Source organism: Cebus imitator, unplaced genomic scaffold (genome assembly GCF_001604975.1).
Source record: "Cebus imitator isolate Cc_AM_T3 unplaced genomic scaffold, Cebus_imitator-1.0 Scaffold6, whole genome shotgun sequence".
In the NCBI taxonomy this organism is placed as follows: domain Eukaryota; kingdom Metazoa; phylum Chordata; class Mammalia; order Primates; family Cebidae; genus Cebus; species Cebus imitator.
Genome location: NW_016107321.1, coordinates 11,308,789 through 11,330,928, shown reverse-complemented (window position 1 = coordinate 11,330,928; position 22,140 = coordinate 11,308,789). Strand labels below are relative to the sequence as shown.

At 36.1% G+C, this 22,140-nt stretch overlaps 1 protein-coding gene across 1 annotated transcript; it reads right to left on the bottom strand.

Annotated features, from left to right (window-relative positions):
- Positions 1–18,420: 18,420 nt before the first annotated feature.
- On the bottom strand, positions 18,421–18,989 carry LOC108311510 (NADH dehydrogenase [ubiquinone] 1 alpha subcomplex subunit 11-like). The gene has a single exon (XM_037742357.1). It carries the CDS (start codon positions 18,916–18,918, stop codon positions 18,493–18,495), a length of 426 nt encoding a protein of 141 aa, XP_037598285.1. The 5' UTR covers positions 18,919–18,989; the 3' UTR covers positions 18,421–18,492.
- Positions 18,990–22,140: the final 3,151 nt, after the last annotated feature.

The window sequence follows — 22,140 nt, the reverse complement described above, 5'->3', positions numbered from 1 at the left end:
ACAGACACACCCAGAAACAGAACTTCGCATTCTTCATCCAATCAAGTTGACAATATTGACTATTACAAATTGTCTTTTCTCTTTTTATTACTTAGTGTTTGATAACTCATTACTTTCATCCTTTTAAATTTATGCAATTTATCTCTTTATGCAACCTTCATGACGTGTTTTTTCAAATTCCATGTAGTCTTCTTACAAGTTCATTTCTCTTAATTTTTAGACGTCTCTAGCTTGTTTCTTTTAAATTTTGTTGTGATTTTCTTCTAATTTATTTTTATTTTCTTAAATTTTTGTGGGTATACAGCATGTGTATAGACTTATGAGGTACCTGAAATGCTTATACAGGTATGAAATGCAAAATAATCACATCATGGAAAATGGAGCATCCATTCCTTCAAACTTTTATCCTTTGAGTTACAAACAATCAAATGACATTCTTTAAGTTATTTTAAAATGTACAACTAAGTTATTATTGACTGTAGTCACTATTATGCTATCAAACAGTAGGTCTTATTATTTTTTCTATTTTATTTTTTGCACCCATTATCCATCCCCACCTGCTCTCCAGCCCCCCACTACCCTTCCCAGCTTCTGGTAACTACCCTTTTACTTTCTATGTCCATGAGTTCAATTGGTTTGATTTTTAGATCCCACAAAAAAGGGAGAACATGTGATGTTTGTCTTTCTGTGCCTGGCTTATTTCACTTCACATAATAAACTCCAGTTCCATTCATGTTGTTGAAATGACAGCATGTCGTTCTTTTCATGGTGAAATGGTACTCCTTCGTATATATATACCACATTTTCTTTATCCATTCATCTGTGGATGGACACTTAGGTTGCTTCCAATATTTACCTATTGTGAACAGTGCTGCAACAAACATGAGTGCAGATATCTCTCTGATATATTGATTTCCTTTCTTTTGGTTATTTACTCAGCAGGGGGGTTGCTGGATCATATGGTAGCTCAATTTTTAGTTTTTTTAGGAGCCTCAAAGCTATTCTCCATAGCGGTAGTACTAATTTACATTCCCACCAACAGTGTACAAGGGTTTCCTTTTCTCCACATCCTTGCCAGCATATTGTCTGTCTTTTGGATTAAGCCATTTTAACTGGGGCAAGATAATATCTCATTGTAATTTTGATTTGCATTCCTCTGATAATCAGTGTTGGGCACATTTTCATATGCCTGTTTGCCATTTGTATGCCTTCTTTTGAGAAATGTTTATTCAAATCCAAATCTTTTGTCCATTTTTAAATCAGATTATTAGATTTTTTCCAATAGAGTTGTTTGAGCTTCTTATATATTCTGGTTATTAATTTCTTGTCAGATGGGTAGTTTATAAATATTTTCTCCCATTCTGTGTGTTGTCTTTTTACTTTGTTGATTGTATCTTTTGCCTAGCAGAAGCTTTTTAACTTAATGTGATCCCATTTGTCCATTTTTTGCTTTGGTGTCTTGTTTTTGTGGGTATTGCTCAAGAAATGTTTGCTCATACCAATATCCTGGAGATTTTCCCCAGTATTTTCTTGTAAAAGTCTTATAGTCTGAGGTCTTAGATTTAAGTCTTTAATCCATTTTGATTTGATTTTTGTATATGGCAAGAGATAGGGGTCTAGTTTCATTCTTTTACATATGAATATCCAGTTTTTCCAGTATCATTTATTAAAGAAAATGTCTCTTCCCGAGTGTATGTTCTTGGCAACATTGTCAAAAATAAGTTCAGTGTAAGTGTGTGGATTTGTTTCTGGGTTCTCTACTCTGTTACATTGGTTTATGTGTCTGTTTTTATGTCAGTATACCATGCTGTTTTGGTTATTATCACTCTGCTCTTTGGTATAATTTGTAGTTAGGTAATGTAATTTTCCCAGTTTTGTTCTCTTTGCTTAGAATGCTTTTTTTTTTTTTTAAGTCTTGGTCATTTGTGGTTCCATATAAATTATATATTATTTTTTCTATTTCTGTGAAGAATGTCATTAGTAGTTATTGCATTTAATGTGTAGATTGCTTTGGGTATTATGGACCTTTTAACAATATTGAGTCTTCCAATCCATGAACAAGGAATATTTTTCAATTTTTTTTGTGACCTCTTCAATTTCATCAATGTTTTATAGTTTTCATTACAGAGATCTTTCACTTCTTGGGTTAAGGTAATTACTAGGTATGTAATTTTATGTGTGGCTATTGTAAATGACATTACTTTTTGATTTCTTTTTCACATTGTTCACTGTTGGCATAGAGAAATGCTACTGATTTGTGTATGTTGATTTTGTACCCTTTACTGAATCTATCACTTTCTAATAGTTTTAAATTTTATCAACTTTGCTAAATTTGTTTATCAGTTCTAATCATTTTTTTGTGAAGTCTTTAAGTTTTTCCAAATATAAGACCATATTTTCTGCAAACAAGGACAATTTGACTTCTCCATTTCTAATTTGGATGCCCTTTATTTCCTCCTCTTGTCTGATGGCTGTAGCTAGGACTTCCAGTACTATGTTGAATAACAGTGGAATGTGGGCATCCTTGTCATGTTCCAGATCTTAGAGAGAAGACTTTCAGCTTTTCCACATTTGGTATAATAGTAGCTATGGGTCTGTCATATATGGCTTATATTGTGTTGAGGTATGTTCTTTCTATCATCCACTTTTGAAGCTTTTTTAGAAATGAAGAAATGTTGAATGTTATCAAATGTGTTTTCAGCGTCAACTGAAATGATCATATGGTTGTTGTCCTTTATTCTATTGTTATGATGTATCACATTGATTTATTTGCATATGTTGAACCATTCTTGCATCCCAGAGATAAATCCCACTTGGTCATAATGAATGATATTTTTTATGTATTGTTGAGTTCAGTTTGCTAGTGTTTTGTTGAGGATTTTTGTATGAATATTTATTAGAGATATTGGCCTATAGTTTTCTTCTTTTTTTTTTTTTTAAATATGTCTTTGTCCTATATTGGTACTGAGGTAATACTGGCCTCATAGAATACTCATACTCCTCTATTTCTTGGAACAGTTTGACTAGGATTGGTATTAGTTGTTCTTTAAATGTTTGGAGAAATTCAGCAGGAAAGCCATCAGGTTCCGGACTTTTCTTTACTGGGAGATTGTTTATTATGGCCTCAATCTCATTATCTATTATTGGTCTGGTCAGGTTTTGTATTTCTTCCTGGTTTGATCTTGGTAGGTTGTATACATCTAGGAATTTGTCCATTTGTTCTAGATTTTCCAATATATTGGCATATAGGTGCTCAGAGTAGCCAGTAATGATCCTTTGAATTTCTGAAGTATCTGTTGTAATGTCTCATTTTCTGTTTTGATTTTATTGTTTGGGTCTTCTCTTTTTTTCTTAGTCTGGCTAAAGATTTGTCAATTTTGTTTAACTTCTCAAGAAACCAACTTTTTCTTTCATTGGTCTTTTATTGTTTTTCATTTAAATTTCATTTATTTCTTCTCTGATATTTATTATTTCTTTTCTTCTACTAATTTTGGGTTTGATTTGCTCTTGCTTTTCTAAATTTTGATTTTTGTATTCTATTTTACCACAAGCCATTTAATAGAATTTTTTCTATTCTACACATTTTGTTTTCTTATGTGTTTACATATTTATTGTTTATTTCACTTTGCCTCAGAAGACATCAAATATATAAACCTTAATAGGTATTATAAAAGGCAAAATACATGGGGGACACACAGGTCTTGACTTCAAAGAAAAAAAATGACTCTTCATTGAAATGAAGCAACAAAACAAAGAAACAAGCACTCTGCTGCACAAAAGGATCACATAGCAAAATGCTTACAGTAATTGGGTAGGATGTGTCAAGAAATTTTTCAAAGGTTACCTTAATCTTAAGGGAGGTTTTAGGTCATGCATAGGGTTTGACTTGCAGGAAAACTCACGGTCATTTTTTTCTCTCAAGAACAAAGGTAGAATATGTTGTCTAATGACTAACAACTTTGAGGAATAGATTATCTTTCTTTCTTTCTGGCAGTTTTCAAAGTGGCATATAGAACTCTGCATTGTTTCTTAAGAAAGTAACAAAATCAATATTGCCTGCACTTAAAGTATAATTATTTGTATATGTTATTTTGTATTTGAAACACTTTTAGATAAAATAAAATTGCATGACCACAAACCCTGTTAATTAGATCACTGCATTTAAGTTATTGAAAATGTAAAACAGAAAAGTCGTACTTGGTAAGAAGCATGAGCATTGAAAATTTTAGAATAAATCTACACTGTTTTATAAAATAGAATTATTTTTTGAATTATTAAAGATAAAATTACACAAATAAAAAAGTAAGTGTAAATAATATTTTGTCTGCGAACAGCATGTATTTGAGATAAATGAGATTACCATTCCCCTCAAATGCTTTTTAAACATTTAAGTGTTTAAAAGAATATTCAAAAAATATATTTTATATTTCTCCAATTTAGTAAAGAATATAGAATGACTATAAAGATTGCTTTAAGTATCACTTATAGTCCGTGAAATATTCAGAGGCTGTTCACATACATGACAATGTGTACTTACCTTTCTCTTATTCATTGCCTAGAGTTAGTGGTTAGTTTTTCTTGATATATTTTATATAAGGGTTGGTTCAACTGCATATTCAGGAGTTATTAGGCATATTGAATGATTTTGCTTCTGTACTAAATGCCTCTGGATATCAGGGTTGAGTTATACAAACAGATATAGTTTTTATCATAACAGCCAAGTTGAAACAGGTTGCGTGTGGTAAACTATAAGAACAAGAATTCAAAATTGATGTTTATAATCAGTGAAAACTTAAATATAGTCAAAAGTCTCAAATGCAAGTTGTGTCTTTAAAATGTTTATTTGTCATCAATGATAAAACAATTTTAGCTTTGGAAATATTACAATTTACCCAGACCCATCTCCTAATCCTAATGATATCCTAGTGGCAACTATTAGGCTTTACATATAAAATTGGACATCAATGTGGTTTGGCTGTGTCCCCACCCAAATCTCAAATTGTAGCTCTCACAATTCTCACCTACTGTGAGAGGGACCTGTTGGGAGGTAATTGAATCATGGGGGTGGGTCTTTCCCACGCTTTTCTCATGATAGTGAATAAGAATCATGAGATCTGATAGTTTTATAAGGGGGAGTTCCCCTACACAATCTCTCTTGACTGCCACCATCCATGTAAGGCATGACTTTGCTCCTTCTTGCCTTCTGCCATGATTATGAGGCCTCCTTGGCCACGTAGAACTGTGAGTCAATTAAATCTCCTTCTTTTATAAATTACCCAGTTTCAAGTATATCTTAATCAGCAGCATGAAAATGGACTAACAGACATTAAAATTGCAATTAAGTTGCCCACAATCTCAAAATTGGTTGCTTTTGAGACTGGGTTTTAAATCCAGGTATTCAGATTCCAGAGCCAATACCTTTATTTTTTATTCCAAGTACATCTTGTTTCCTATGCAAGACTGTTGTGAAAACAGGCTGTCCTCAAGTATGATAGATAAATAACTTTAACTCAAAGCCTCTTGTGTTAAGGTGCTGACAAGAAAAAATGAAGAAAATCTCAGAAATTGCTAAGAAGGTAAAAAAAATAAGCAAATAATGATATAGCATATGAAACATATAAAGGACTAAGTTATTATGCTTAAAATTATATCCTCTGAAAGAGATGGAGACATTGAAAAAAGAAAAAGCCTGAATGATGTATCAGTTTGTTCTTGAATTGCTATTAAAAAATACCTGAGACTGGGTAATTTATAAAGGAAATTTGCTCATGGTTATACAGGCTGTACAGGAAGCATGGTGCTGGCATCTGCTGAGCTTCTTGGGAGGGCCCAAGAAAGTTACAATAATGGTAGAAGGTGAAGCGGGAGCAGACACATCACATGGCAGAAGGCAGAGAGGGGAAGCAAGTTGTTGCATACCTTTAAACAGCCAGATCTTGCAAGAAGTCACTCACTATCACAAAGACAGCACCAAGGGGATGGCACTAAACCATTCATGAAAATCCACCCCTGTGATCAAATCACCTCTCACTAGGGACCCCCTCTAATATTGGGGATTACAATTCAACATAAGATTTGGGTGGGGACACATATCCAAACTATATCAAATAACAAGAAATTAATGGTGAAATCTGAAATGCTGAAGTAACAGACATTTATTTAGCAAGTCGCTTAAGATAAGGGTCTAGATGGCAGGATGAAGCCACAGAGTTGGGAAGGTGATGAACCCCAAGGAGATAACTGAGACAGGATGAAGATGAGCTCTCTGAAGAAAAGAATACATAATTAAAAGAACAGGAAATGTAGTTTTGGAAGATAAGAGAAAAAAAGGAGGTAGTATCTAAAAATGTCAAACAAAGATAATTAGGTAAAAGCAAAACATTTGGGTTGTCATGTGAACCCTGAAAGGCTACTTGGGCAGCCTGTGCTGTTTGTTTTCTACCCCCCCAAAAAATGCCTCTGAGTCATGGCTGTAGTGGCACAAGCACTTCTAGCCATTCCTCCCATCTGCCCTGCGTAGGCCTCTTGTGCCTGTCTTCCCAGAGCCACCTGTGGTTTTCAATGATTCTTTTGACCCTCAGTTCTCATACTGGCTTCATGATTTTCTGCTGCATGGCTCTGAGAAGTCAGACAGTCCTTTGTTGCTATGGTCCGAATGTTTGTGTATTAATCCATTCTCATGCTGCTATGAAGAAATACCTGAGGCTGGGTAATTTACAAAGGAAAGAAATTTAGTGGACTCACAGTTCAGCATGACTAGGGAGGACTTGAGAAACTTACAGTCATGTCTGAAGGGGAAGCAAACACGTCCTTCTTCACATGGCAGCTGCAAGGAGAAGTGCTGAGCAAAGGGTAAAGAGCCTTTTGTAAAACCATCAGATCTCGTGAGAACACACTCAGTATCATGAAAACAACATGGATGTAACCACCCTCATGATTCAATTACCTCCCACTGAATCCGTCCCATGACATGTAGGGATTATGGGAACTGTAATTCAAAATGAGATTTGAGTGGTGACACAGTCAAACCATATAAGTTTGTGTTCTCAAAAACTTATATGTTGAAATCTCAGCCCCACAATGTGACAGTAGGAGGAGGTGGGGCCTTTGGGAGGTGTTTACATCATAAGAGTGAAGCCCTTATAAATGAGATTAGTGCCTTTATAAAGGAGGCCCAAAAGAAACACATCACCCTCCATGTGAGGATACAATGAGAAACTGTCATCTATGACCCAGAAAGTGGGCCCTCACCAGATGTAAAATCTGTCTTTGGTCTTGGACCTCTTGACCTTCAGAACTGTGAGAAATCAGTGTATGTTGTTTAAAGCCATCCAGTCTTTGGTGTTTTGCTATAGCAGTTCAAATGGACTAAGGTATTTGTCTTCTTCTGAAGCTTACATTTAATTGGCAGGGACATGCAACTGTAAAATAACTAATTTGTTATTTTATGAAATTATGAAAGCTCTGTATTCTCATTTTAACCCCATTTATACCACAAACCTTATATATAGCACACCTCAAAATTCTGAATTGATAGTGCTAATTGGAAACAAATTGTTTATTTTTATTTTTTCTACAGAGAGAGAGTTCAAAAGGATTTTAGTAGTGTTATTAGAAATAGTAACTTTAACTGGCCCTTTTATTAATAATGCTCTTTGTAGCATGTAGTTCTCTCTTACATTGCTCTTTCAGATATAGGTGGAACTGCTGCTGTCTTGATTTTTCTCTGTGCTTCCTTCTTCTCAATCCTTAGATTAAGTGCTGCCAGCAATGAACCCTTGAAGTGAAGCTACTGATTTGGAGATGCTAATAGAGCTGCAAACTAATAAATTACACTGTCCTAACCTCTTAGGGCATGCTCAATTTGATGCCCTGAGACATGCAGCCAAGCCTGTATAGAGGCACTATGATGAAAAGAACAATCCCACTGATACAGAGGACATCTAGCAATCTGTCTCCTCTCAACGCTCTCTGAATGCTTCCTTTGTTTTTGTTTGTTTGTTTTTTTTATAGTTTCTGCTAAAGTTTAGTTAACTGTCGTGTACATTTTCTCTCTGATGCAAGCAGTCATCTTTACTACTTCTGGCTTACTATTCACCTGGCAAATGTTTTTCTCCTTCAATTTCTAGGGTAGCCCTTGTGCAGCTGCCTCTCATGATGGCAGTCAAATGGAGGCTGGTGTACTGTATTAGTTAGAGTCAACTTCTTGTTGTGAAACTCCCCAAATAGACAGTTGTTATCAGAGCATTTCCTCATCATTCTCTTCTTGTTAAAACTGGGAATCTAACAAATTCCTTCCTGTTTGCCAGCAAATATTTCAGTCCAGGAGACACTGTGTGGTATATTTGTACAATAAGTAAACTCATCATTTTGGGTAATCATTTGCAATTCTTGACAACCTCCCCATCCTTCCTGAGCTCTTCCTCTCTTTTTTAATTTTCTCCTCTTTATTCCTTATTCCCTTTCTCTATTTCTTGGTACAAAATATTTCTTCTATCAAGTGATAATTATGGCACAACTTATAGAAGGATTCCTTCATCCCTGAGCAGGTAGATGTTTATTCTTTCTTCTTTTACAAACCAGCAGAAGATGGAATTTGTTGTAATACTCTGGATGTGGGCATTCATTCATTTGTGAGGGTCCACATTATCTTTAAGAAACTCTATGGCTGTAGATCACTTAATTAGTGAGGTATTACTCTCTGAAGACATTCTAGAATAGGATTTTTCTCTTACTTGTGGTTTTTTGCACAGTGGACAATTTTGAGGCATCTACAGAGTTCCACAAAGCCATATACACATAACATCAAAGCATAGGGAAGATTTCCCATGGCTGTTCTTCATGTGATCTCAATTGTTTTTTGCCACATGAGGCACTGCTCCTATCTGTAACTTCACATTCTGTGACTATTTGCCCTGACTCAGGAGCAGCCCAACAGAGGGGTTGGAAGCCACAGAAGGTTAGTGTCAAAATAATGTATCACTAATCTTGCTAACATTAGGCAAATTCATACTCATACTGCTTAAATGTCATAGAAGCAATTAGGATGAGAAACCATCAAAGAGATACCTGCACTGTAAGCTTGTGGACTTTCTTCAAAAGTATCCCAATAGACACCACTTTCTGTGATACTAGACCATGCTTGTCTATACTAAACCTACCACTGAGAACACTGGAGCAGGGCCCAAAGTCAACTGCTAATCCCAACTTCTAGTTTAGCAGTACCCTTATTTTGTCCCTGGAAGAAAGTTTCCCCACTTAGGAATCACCATAAATCACAAGAGTCTGACAAATTTCAAGGTTGCAGCAATGAAAATTATTTACTCAGTGATATGGTTTGGATGTGTGTCCCTATTCAAATCTCATGTCAAATTGTAGTACCCAGTGTTGGAGGTAGAGCCTGGTGGGCAGTGATTTGATCATGGGGGTTGTTTCTCATGATTTAACACCATCATTTGATGCTGTCAGGATAGTGAATTCTCATGAGATCTGGTTGTATAAAGATGTGTAGCATCTCCCCTCATCCCCTTCACTTTCTCTGGCTCTGGCTATGTGAACACGTCTGCTCCAACTTTGCTTCTGCCATGAGTAAAATCTCCCTGAAGCCTCCTCAGAAGCAGATGCTGCCATGCTTCCTGTACAGCCTACAGAACCATAAGCCAATTAAACCTCTTTTCTATGTAAATTACCAAGTCTCAGATTTTTCTTTATAGCATCATGAGAACAAACCAATGCACTCTAAAAATGAATCATAGCGTGATAGTGAGGGGGCTACTATCATTGCTGTTTCTTCATTTTCATATTATATATTGTAGGTATTGGAGACACAGGACCATATATTGTTCATTAGTTCGAGTTAATGTGTGAATCATTTATCCCAACAGATGATAGCTGAGATGATGACTAGAGAGCAAAATGGCAATATATATGTAAAGATAACAATAGGATTGAATTAGATGACAGCAAGTTATAGAGGATAGGAAAGGTAAATACTTGTTTTGGTTTGAGTAATTCAAGGCATGACAGAGGCATCTACTGAAATTTACAGATTTACAATCTGAGCAGATTTGAGGATGTAAATCAATAATTCTGCTTCTATATCTAACGTTTGAGATGTGAGATGATCAATTTGAAATGTTAAACTGGCAACAGGATATGTGAGTTTGTAAATAAGAAATTGAAGCTGAAGATGTATCATATTATTCATTCATTATTATTTTTTGAACTCCTGCTATAAAGGAAAAGAAAATCTAAGAAGAATGGCAAGTTTGTAATTCAATGACAAAGAACTTACTAGAAAAATTGGAGGAGAAAGGTTATGTAGATTTCAAGGCACTGATTGGTCTGGAGAGTCTGACTGAAGATGGGTGTAAGAAGCAATTGAGAAATAGAACTGAAAATCACCAGGGAAGATTGCATTCAGAGTGTGAATGCTCAGACAAGAGAGGAATGTAAACTGCTTAAGCAGAGAGAAAGGACACATAGGGATCTATGAAAGAAGAAATAGGTATCTATTATATTTCGAGGTGAAAAAAAATCATATATGAGCAAGCTCTAAAAAATGGCTTTACGTTTTTAAAGTGCTTAAAAGCAAATAATAAGTGAAAGAAACTGTTGAGGATAGAAATAGAGAAAAAATTAGTAAATAAATAATAAGGGAAATTGATAAGGTGTATTAGGGTTCTCTAGAGGGAGAGGACAAACAGGATATATGCATATATGAAAAGGAGCCTATTAAAGAGTATTGACTTAAATCAACACAAGGCGAAGCCCCACAATAGGTTGTCTGCAAGCTGAGGGGCAAGGAAACCAGTCTGAGTCTCCAAACCTCAAAATAGGGAATTTGATAGTTTGTGGTCAAAGGCCCAGGAGCCCCTGGTAAACCACTGGTGTAGATTAAAGACTCCAAAAGCTGAAGAACTTGGAGTCTAACATTCGAGGGCAGAAACATCCAGCATGGGAGAAAGATGGAGGCCAGAACACTCAGCCAGTCTAGTCCTTCCATGTGCTTTTATCCTAGCCTCACTGGCAGCTGATTAGATGGTTCCTTCCTAGATTGAAGGTAGGTCTGCTTCCCCTAGTCCACTGACTCAAATGTTAATCTCCTTTGGTAACACCCTTATAGACACACCCAGGAACAAAACTTCAGTCCAATCATGTTGACACTCAATATTAACCACCACATAAGGCATCAAGGAAATGAACAGCACATTGATGCAAGTATTGCTGGCCAGTTTGAGAAGAATATTATGATTTTGAGGTCTCAAAATAGAAAATGAAGGCAGGAATGACCATGGAAGAAACATATTTTTGATAATTAATTGGGGAGACAAAGAAATGAGCAGGGAGGGGACAAAACATCAAAGCACACAAGTTGCCAAGAGGTGACCATGGTTAGATTATTACACTGATGAGGCAGCCATAGAAGTTTAATTCTAATTTGTTCAGCACAAACAAGATTAATTCAGTTTCAGAGTCACTTTTGTTTTTAACTGACCCTTAAAAAATATGTCATAAGGCTAAAAGGGAACTATCAAAGAATCTACAGATTTTTCATTGAAAATTATTGTCACAATTAGGAAATCAAGTGAAAACAAAAGAAATTCGATGTCAAAATACAGGCCACAGGTTTTTTTTTTTTTTTTTTTTTTTTTTTTTTTTTTTTTTTTTTTTTTTTTTTTTTTTTTTNTTTTGAGATGGAGTCTCACTCTGTTGCCCAGGATGGAGTGTAGTGGTGTGATCTTGGTTCACTGCAACCTCTGCCTCCCGGGTTCAAATGATTCTCCTGCCTCAGCCTCCTGAGTACCTGGGATTACAGGCACCCACCACCATGCTCAGCTCATTTTTTGTATTTTTGGTAGAGATGAGGTTTTACCATGTTGGCCAGAATGGTCTCAAACACCTGACCTGAAGTGATCTGCCCACGTTGGTCTCCCAAAGTGCTGGGAGTACAGCTATGATCCACTGTACTTAGCTTGTTACAGGTTTTTAGAAAACATCAAGGAAGATTTCTGCTTTTCTTATATCTGTGCTTCTCCATCACACATTTCCATTTCATAGTTAATATTATTATATGTTTGAATTGTATTTATAATATACAAAAACATTTTTATGTAAAATTGTAAGTCCTATATCCCATTTTCTGCATCATTCTCCTAAGCAAATGCTATTATTAATGTATTATACATTATAATTTGCCATCATTTTAAAATAAGAAGTTTTAGAGTCTTAAGAAAAATATATTCAAAGGCATAATTATCATATCATCCAGATAAGCCAAAAATACATCCTCATGTATTTACTGTTTTAAAATATCCTTGGCATAAAGAAGCAAAAAAAAAAAAAAAAAAAAAAAAAAAAAAAACCCTAAACATAAACACATGATATAGTATGAATGTAATGTATTTTAGCTAATATATGAGCTTGATTTAGCAGACAAAATTGTGAATAAATATTTAACTTAAAAAGTTAATAGAAAAGACTATTGATATGGTTTGGCTGTGTCTATAGCCAAACCTCATCTTGAGTTCCCATGTGTTGTGGGAGGGATCTGGTGGGGAGTAAATAAATCATTGTGTCAGGTCTCACAAGATCTGATGATTATAAAAAGGGAGTTTCCCTGCACAAGTGCTCCTCTCTTTGCCTGCTGCCATCCAAGTAAGAAATGACTTGCTCCTCCTTGCCTTCTGCCATGACTGTGAGGCTTCCCCCAGCCAAGCTGAACTGTAAGTCCAATTACACCTCTTTCTCTTGTAAATTGCCGAGTCTCCGTTATGTCTTTATCAGCAGTGTGAGAAAAGACTAATATGACTAAATTCCAAAATCACTCAAATAGTTGCTATGAGAACATTACAATATTAAATGACAAAATTTCACCTCAAAAATTGTTTTAGTTTCAACCTTTTTTTTTAATGTTCAGATGTGTTGCCTGGGAATATTGCATGATGCTGATGTTTGGGATATGGATTTTATCACCCAAGTGGTGAGCATAGTACCTTATAGGTAGTTTTTCAACCAATGACCTCCTTCATCTCTACCTCTCTACTATTCTGCAGCATATATTGTTCCCATATTAGTGTTCCTGTGTGCTCTATGTTTATCTCCCACTTATATGTAAGAACATGCAGTATTTGGTTTTCTTTTCCCACATTAATTTGCTTAGGATTATGGCCTCCAACCACATCCATGTTGCTGCAGAAAATATTACTTCATATTTTTCATAGCTTTGTAATGTTCCATGGTGTACATGTACCACATTTTCTTTATCCAATCTACCATTAATGACCACCTAGGTCGATTCTGTGTCTTTGCTATTGTGAATAGCATTTCAATGAACATGCATGTGTCTTTTTGGTAGAACAATTTATTTTCTTTTGGATATATACCCAGTAATGGAATTGCTGAGCTGAATAATAATTTGATTTTCAGTTTTTTGAGAAATTACCAAACTGCTTTTTACGGTGGCTGAACTAATTTACATTCCCATCAACAGTGTATAAGTGTTTCCTTTTCTCTGCAGCCTCACCAGCATCTGTCATTTCTTGACTTTATTATAATAGTCATTTGAACTGGTGTGAGATGTTATCTCATTGTGGTTTTGATTCGCATTTCTCTGATGATTAGTGATGCTGAGCATTTTTTCATACATTTTTTGGCCCTGTGTATGTCTTTTGAGAAGTGTCTGTTCATATCTTTTGCCCATGTATTAATGAGGTTATTTGTTTTTTCCTGTTGATTTGTTTAAGTTCCTTACAGATTCTTCATATTAGGCCTTTGTCAGATAGCATAGTTTGCAAATATTTTCTTACATTCTGTGGGTTGTCTTTTTTGCTCTGTTGATAGTTTATTTTGCTGTGTAGAAGCTCTTTAGTTTAATTAAGTTCCACTTGTCTATTTTTGCTTTTGTTGCAATTCCTTTTGGGACTTAGCAATAAAATCTTTACCAAGACCAATGTCAAAAAGAGTATTTCTTTGGCTTTTTTTCCTAGGATTTTTATAGTTTGAGTCTTACATTTAATTTTTTTTTTCCCATTTATTTTATTGCATTTTAGGTTTTGGGGTACATGTGAAGAACATGCAAAATTGTTGCATAGGAACACACGTGGCAGTGTGATTTGCTGCCTTCCTCCCCATCACCTACATCTGGCATTTCTCCCCTTGCTATCTCTCCCCAGCTTCCCACCCCCCACCGTCCCTCCCCTATTTCCCCCCAACTGACCCCAGTGTGTAGTGCTCCCCTCCCTGTGTCCATGTGTTCTAATTGTTCAACACCCGCCTATGAGTGAGAACATGCGGTGTTTGATCTTCTGCTTTTCTGTCAGTTTGCTGAGAATGATGGTTTCCAGGTACATTTAAATTTTTAATCAATTTTGAGTAATTTTTTGTGTATGGTGAAAGGTAGGTATCCAGTTTTATTCTTCATGGCCAGCCAGTCATCATGGCACCATTTATCAAGCAGGGAGTCCTTTCTCCATTGCTTGTTTTAGTCAGTCTTCTCGAACATCAGGTGATTGCAGATGTGTGGCTTTATTTCTAGGTTTTCTATTCTGTCCCTTTGGCCTATGTATCTGTTTTTCAATCAGTACCATGCTGTTTTGGTTATTGTAGTCCTGTAGTACAATTTGAAGTCAGGTATATGATGCCTCCAGCTTTGTTTTGTTGTTGTTGTTTGTTTGTTTGTTTTTGCTTATGATTGCTTTGGCTATTCAGGCTCTTTTTTGGTTTCATAAGAATTTTAGAATAGGTTTTTTTTTTCTAATTCTGGGAAAAATGACATTGGTAGTTTGACAGGAATAGCCTTGAATCTGTAAATACTTTGGGTAGTATGGCCAACTACTACAAATGATATTGATTGTGACAACCCATGATCATGGAATGTTTTACAATTTATTTATCTCTGATTTTTTTCAGCAGTGTTTTGTAGTTCTCCTTGTAGGAAACTTTCACCTCCTTGGTTAGGTGTATTCCTAGGATTTCATTCTTGTATATATTTTTGTATATGTCTACTGTGAATGGGCTTGCAATCTTGATTTGACTCTCAACTTGAATGTTATTGGTGTATAGTAATGCTGCTGATTTTTGTACATTGGTTTTGCATCCTAAACCTTTACTAAAGTCTTTTATCAGTTCCTTGAGCTATTTGGCAGAATCTTTAGGAATTTCTAGTTACAGACTCATATGGTCAGTGAAGAGAGATGGCTTGACTTCTCCTTTTCTTATGCAGATGCCTTTATTTCTTTTTCTTGCATGACTGCTCTGGTTAGGACTTCCAGTACCATGTTAAATAGGAGTTCTTAGAGTGGACATCCTTGTCTTTTTCCAGTCCTCCAGGAGGACTGCTTTCAGCTTTTGCCTGTTTACTGTGATGTTGGCTAGGAGTTTGTCATAGATGGCTCTTATTATTTTGAGGTTCCCTCAGTGTAGGAGATTGGTCAGGGTGATAGGGTAAATTATAGAAAAGACACAAACCTTCTTGGAAGACTGGGACGTTTTGCAAAGATTTGAGGAAGAATGAGCTGAAGGTGGCTGTTCTTATCATGAGGCAAAGGGCAAGGAGTAGCCACAAGGGAATGTAGGGGAATTTATCTAAATATCTTGTTTACTCATGTTGTCCTAAAATGGACCTTTGCTCATCCATGTGCATGACTGCTCCCTGAAAGGGAGACAACAATGTTAATTACCCATAGATGGTGTTGGCTCCAGCCTTTTGGTATTATGTCTGTACTGAGTACTGAATAAAAGCAAGCAGTGCCAGTTTATCAAGACTTCTCACTCTCTAAGCAGTTCCCTAGCACTGCTCTCTCACTGCATATCTGTGTTTGAATATTCCTTTCAACTGTTGCTCAGCCAGAGTCTGTGCTACAGACTCAGCACTTCATTGTCTAGTCTATTGAGGGTTTTTATCATGAAGGGATGTTGGATTTTATGGAAAGTTTTTCCTGTATTTATTGAGATGATCACATAGTTTTTGTTTTTAACTGTTTATGTGGTGAATCACATTTGTTGATTTGCATATGTTGAAACAACCTTGCATCCCAGGAATGAAGTCTACTTTACAATAGTGAGTAAGCTTTTTTATACGCTACTGAATTTGGTTTACTAGTATTTTGTAAAGAATTTTTTTCATCGATATTCATCAGGAATATTGGCCTGAAGTCTTCTTTTTTGGTGCATTTTTGCCAGGTTTTGGTATCAAGAGTGATGCTGGCTTCACAGAATGAGTTAGGGAGGAGTCTCTTCTCGATTTCTTGAAAGAGTTTCAACAGAGTTGGTACTGGCTCTTTGTGCTTCAGGCAGAATTTGGCTGTGGATCCATCTGGTCTAGGACTTTTTTGATTGGTCTATTTTTTGTTATGGATTCCATGTTGGAACTTGTTATTAGTCTGTGCAGGTGTTCACCTTCTTCCTGATTCAATCTTGGGAGATTGTGTGTTTCCAGAAACTTACCCATTTTCTGTGGATTTTCAGATTTGTGTGCATGGTGTTATTCATAATAGTCTCTGAGGATCTTTTGTATTTCTCTGGGATTTGTTGTAATGTCATATTTGTCATTTCTGGCTGTGCTTAATTGCATCTTTTTCTTTCACGTCTAGCTGCCAGTCTGTTAGTCTTCTTTATTCTTTTGTAGAACCAGCTCTTGGTTCATTGATCCTTTGTATAGATTTTTACATCTCAATTTCATTCATTTCTCTGATTTCAGTTATTCATTTCTTTCTGTTAGCTTTGCTCTTTTTTTTTTTTTTTTTTTTTTTTTTTTGTTAATTTTTTTTTTTTTTTTTTATTTTTTTTTTATCTTAGTAACTTTTGAAAAAATACAAAGTAGAATATCTGGTACAAAATTAATTAATTAATTAATTTATCGAGATGGAGTTTTGCTCTTGTTGCCCAAACTGGAATGTAATGCTGCGATCTTGGCTTGCTGCAACCTCTGCCTCAGCCTCCCAAGTAGGTGGGATTACAGACATGAGCCACCATGCCCAGCTAATTTTTTGAATTTTTAGTAGAGATGGGGTTTCTCCATGTTGGTCAGGTTAGTCTCTAACTCCTGACTTCAGGTGATCTGCCTGACTTGGCCTCCCAAAGTGCTTGGATTATAGGCATGAGCCACGGTACCCAGCCCTGTAACTTCTTGATGAAGTCATTTAGGGGTATACACCTGCTTCTTAACACTGCTTTAGCTGTATCCCAGAGATCTTGGTAAGTTGTGTCCTGATTTTCATTAATTATTTAATTTCAGTGTCAGGAATTATTCAGGAGCAAGTTGTTTAACTTTCATGCATTTGTGTAGTTGTCAGAGATATTGATTTCCATTATTATTGCACTGTGGTCTAAGAGTATGCTTAGTATGATTTTGATTTTTTAAAATTCATTTTCATCCTGTATCTTTTATTTGAATGTTATCAGAAATAGGAAAAACTAAAGTGTTTTTCCTACTCTCACACTCAATAACATACTCAACACTTCTAGTCCACAAAATATGTGTGGATTTCTCTTCATGAACAATAATTATCTAGCGGAAACCAACTGGGTGTTGTTCTACAATTTAACTCAAATGTAGTATTTTCTACCTGGAGTTATAGTCATATTTCACAGGTTAAGGGCTCAGTTCCACAAGACCCTCCCACTTCAGATGCCAATTGTTAAGTAGTTAGATTGTTACCTACATTTCCAGTTGACTGGCTATAAATCAGGGTTCCCACTAGCCCCTCTTTGGGATGATTGATTTGCTCAATGGGACACAGAACTTAGATAAACCCTTATTTATATTTACCAGTTTAGTATATTAATAAAGAATATGAGAGAGGATACAGATGAACAACCCAATACAAGAGATGCACAGCACAGGGTATGTGGGAAGGTGTGCAGAGTGTCCACAGCCCTCTCTTGGTGCACCTACCTCCAGGAAACTCCAGAGTGTTCAACAATCCAGAACTTCTCGGATCTGTGTTTTGGGGTATATAATAGAGGTTTCCTTACATAGACATGATGATCAAATCAAGCTTTAGCCCCTCTCCACTTCTGGGAGGTTAGTGGGTAAAAGTCAAAGTCTCAACCCTCTAATCACATGATTGTTTCCTCTAATCACCAGTACCCATCCAGAGACCATCCAGGAGCCCACGAAGAGTCCCCTCATTAGAACAAAAGATGCTCCCTTCACCCAGGAAATTTCGAGGTATTTAGGAGCTCTGTGTTAGATGCTCCTAACACTTAGAAAATCATAAAGATCTTAGGAGCTGTGTATCAGGAACCAGGGTCAGAGATTGAGTGTTAGAACAAAAGGTTTCCTAGCACCTTTATATCCAAGTTTTAAGAGCCCCGTCTGAGGAACCCTGAAGCAAAGACCAAATCCATATTTTTTATTATATTATACTATTAGAAATAGAAATTTAAAAAATAACTGATTGATGTGAAATGCAAGTATTTTTTTTTCACAGACACAGAATTTATTTCTGGATGCGTTCTGCAGGCTGGAGGTCCCGGCAGGCGCAGGGCTCACTCCTCGGGCTTTGGAAACAGTTGCCAGCCCTCTAGACCGCCCATCTTGAACCGGGCGGCTGCGATGCCGAAGTACACACAGCAGGCGGCGCCGATCTCGTAGTTGCGCATGCGTGATCCCACAGTCAGGCCTCCGGCGCAGTCACCGAGGAAGTAGTTCAGGGGGTCGTCGGGCTTCTGGCGGACCTGGGCTGTGATGCAGGAGGTGAGGCCGGACACGGCCCCGACGGCGGCTCCGGTGAACGTGTACCGTCCGGCCCTGAGCGCTCCATCAAGGAAATTGCTCGCAGGGTTGAGTGTGATGCTGTAAGCAGCAGCAGTCCCGCCGACGACGGTGCCAGTAGCGGTGGCGCTGACGGCTTTGCGGTGGCAATCGGTGCCATCAGGGATGTCCCAGAACTGACTCATAATCCTCGGCGCCATAGCCCGCAGCTCGTATCCCGCACCGGGGGACTCAGTCGACTTTGCAAGTGCAAGGGCAGACACCGCTGGCTATTGCCTTTTTTTTTTTTTTTTTTTTTCTCTTTCCCCAGTGCCACGGAGCGAATTTATTGTGAAAGCTCGTGGGGTAAGGAAGGGATGGGGCAGGCTCTAGGAGGCCGAGTCGGAGGCCTCTGAGCTGTCTTTGACATCTGTGCTCTCTGTGGTCTCGCTGACCTCGCTGAGGTCCTTGCTGTCCCCACCACTATCCTCACAACTATGCTCCCATAGTTGTGAAAGCTGGTGGAAAAGATAATAAATAATAAATAAATAAGATAATCAATCCATTATTCCAAGGTACTTACAGTGGTGGTACTTCCTGGGTCAAAATTTAATACTGAAATTAATCCTGAAAGTTGTTCCAGGAGAATAGAACTTTAAGACATGTTCTTTGATTTAGATCTGGGCTAACTGGAATTGGTTCTCTGATTCAATTTGATTTAAAGCTGTTAATGACTCCTTCACCAATAGAAGGGTGGGCATTGGTAATCCTGTGGTATGCACTGGCACAAGTGTTGCTTAAATAACCTGTAGACTTCTGTAACCAGATGCCTTGTAGGTGGCAATGTTTTGGATAGTCAAGTAACTGCTAACATAGAATATTTTTATTGAAAATTTTAAAAAGCGATGAGGCTGGTTGTTTGCTTCTAAGAGTTCTGGAGGACTTGGGAAAGAAAATGTTGAGTTTCAGATTTCAAAAATCCACCTCAAGACCCAAGAAAAAATAAAAAATGTCAGGAAGTTTATATTATTACTGTGAAAGAGACCCTTTACTTTACTTCTCCTGTGTTATGTATATATGTGTATATGTACATATAATTGTGTAGTCACAATTATATATATATATATATATATTTACATATGTATGCATTTGATATAAGTATAGATTTATGTATTCTTTTAGTTTCAATTGTTTCATTAAACTTTAATTTCTAACACAATTATATACAGAGCAAATTTAAATCAATATGATGTAGTATATAAATTATATTATTAATGTGTTGCACCATGTGTATCTTATCCATTCTTGAATTCTCAGAGCTAAGATATTACAGAACATAGTATGTCCATAATATATATTTATTGGCCATATAATATGTGTCACCCCATACTTTGATTAGTTTTTGTCTCCACTCAGCTAGTGTTAGATGGGCACAGTATGAGTTATGATTTCATGTTATATAATCATTCATAGAAAAATGATAATGTGCTTGTATAATTATTAACCTTACTGTAATCATATTCTACTTGCAAATATAAAATGCAAATAAACAGTCAGTGAAGAGGGTAAAAGGGTATAAAATGAAGTCAGTTGAGAAGAAAACTGGTTTAAAAAGAAGGAAATTGGATTAGGAGTTCAATTTATGTTAAAGCTAAACCCATTAAGCTGAACAGAAAAATGCTCCAGAGCACAGGAAGTAGAACTGGGAAATTACAGTGGTGAATTGGGCACTACAACAAAGTGATCTAATGAACTAGCAATTTACCATATGATTATGAGCTCGAAAGGCAATTTAATCAAAACAATTTGGTTTATATTGCTTCTAACCTAGTTGTGTAGTTTCAGAATCTTTTCTTCTTTAAGTATAAAACTTTTAGTCACAGGGCTGCAGTTTTATAAATTAGAATATATGCTGCTAAAATTATTATCATAACTACCTTGGTGATGACTATAATTATAAAGGCATCCACTTAAATGCCACATTAAATCGACACAATTATAGCCTAGCAAATTTTTTAATCTTTCTGTATATGCCCTTGTGTTTTGAGAATAAATAAACACACATTTCTATTTTCTCCTCGACTGATTTTTTTCAATAAGGACAGTTATAAAACATTTAAAAAAATATATTCTTTCTTGAATATTAAGAAATTAAAAGTCTCATGTCCTAAATTTTTTATACTGTTAATAAGACTTATTTAAAAAGTAGTAGGGCACAAAGTACTGTAAATACCTTTATTCTATAATTTTTTTGGAAAAATGGAGCAATTAAACTTGCTTAAACTTTCCTAATTTTATATGTTTATTACTCATTTTTGTCAACCATAGAATGACTCTAATGTTGTAAAAGTTAGTTGGGCATGACAGAAATAAATCTTTCCATGAAATTGACCTTTCTAGAACTAAAACTATTTTATTAAGTCTGATACTTTCCCAAAGATATTTACAGGAAATACACATAATAGTAAATGTTGAGCACATTCTTTTTAGATCACTTATACATCAATGTTGTTACACCATTTATACTTACATTACAATGGAGATCTCAGTTATTATAGTAAGGCATGAGGGGGAAATGTGGTTTAAGATTCTGAAAAGATAAAGTCTTGAAGAAACTAGAACTCTCATATGCTGCAAGTGGGAATATAACATTTTAGCTCTGACATGTAAAAAACTTGGAAGTCATCACTCCAGTGCACACAAGCTAAAGTTGGACAAACTGAAAATCAACAACTTTTTTTTTTTTTTTTGATCCATCAGAGAAATGAGGATTCAGAGCAAACCACATCTTGAAATCTGGAGAGACAGATAAATTCGGAGAGAAACAGCTGAGACCCACTTACCTGGAACAAAAGCCACTGTAGCCATAAACTGGTGAGAAGACTTAAATAGTATTTTTTTTATGTAACAAAATTAAAATAACAAAATTTATCATTTAAGTGTACAGTTCAGTGGCATGAAGTAAACTCACATTGCTATGCAACTATCACCACCAAGTATCTCCAGAATGTTTTCATTTCCCCAAATTGAAACACTGTACCCCTTAAACTGGCCCCTTCCTCAGCCTCTGGCCACCACTACCCTACTTTCTTTCCCTTTGAGTTGACCACTCTATGTGTCTCACAAAGTGGAATCATATAATATTTGTTCTTTTGTAACTGGCTCCTTTACTTATCATAATGTCTTCAAGCTTCATCCATGTTGTAGCATATGTCCAAATTTCTTTTCTTTTTAGGGCTCAATTGCATTGTATTTCTAAGCCACATTTTGTTTATTTGTTCATCTGTCAATGAACATTTGTGTTCCTTTCACTTCTGAGCATTGCAAATAATGCTGTTGTACCCATTGATTTATACATATCTGTTTGAGTCTTTGCTTTTAATTCTTTTGGGTATACCCTTAGAAGCAGAATTGGTGCATAATAGTTTTCCCATTTTAAATTT

Excerpts from the sequence above, each read along its gene's own strand:
- LOC108311510 (XM_037742357.1), bottom strand. The coding sequence starts at position 18,918 with ATGGCGCCGAGGATTATGAGTCAGTTCTGGGACATCCCTGATGGCACC.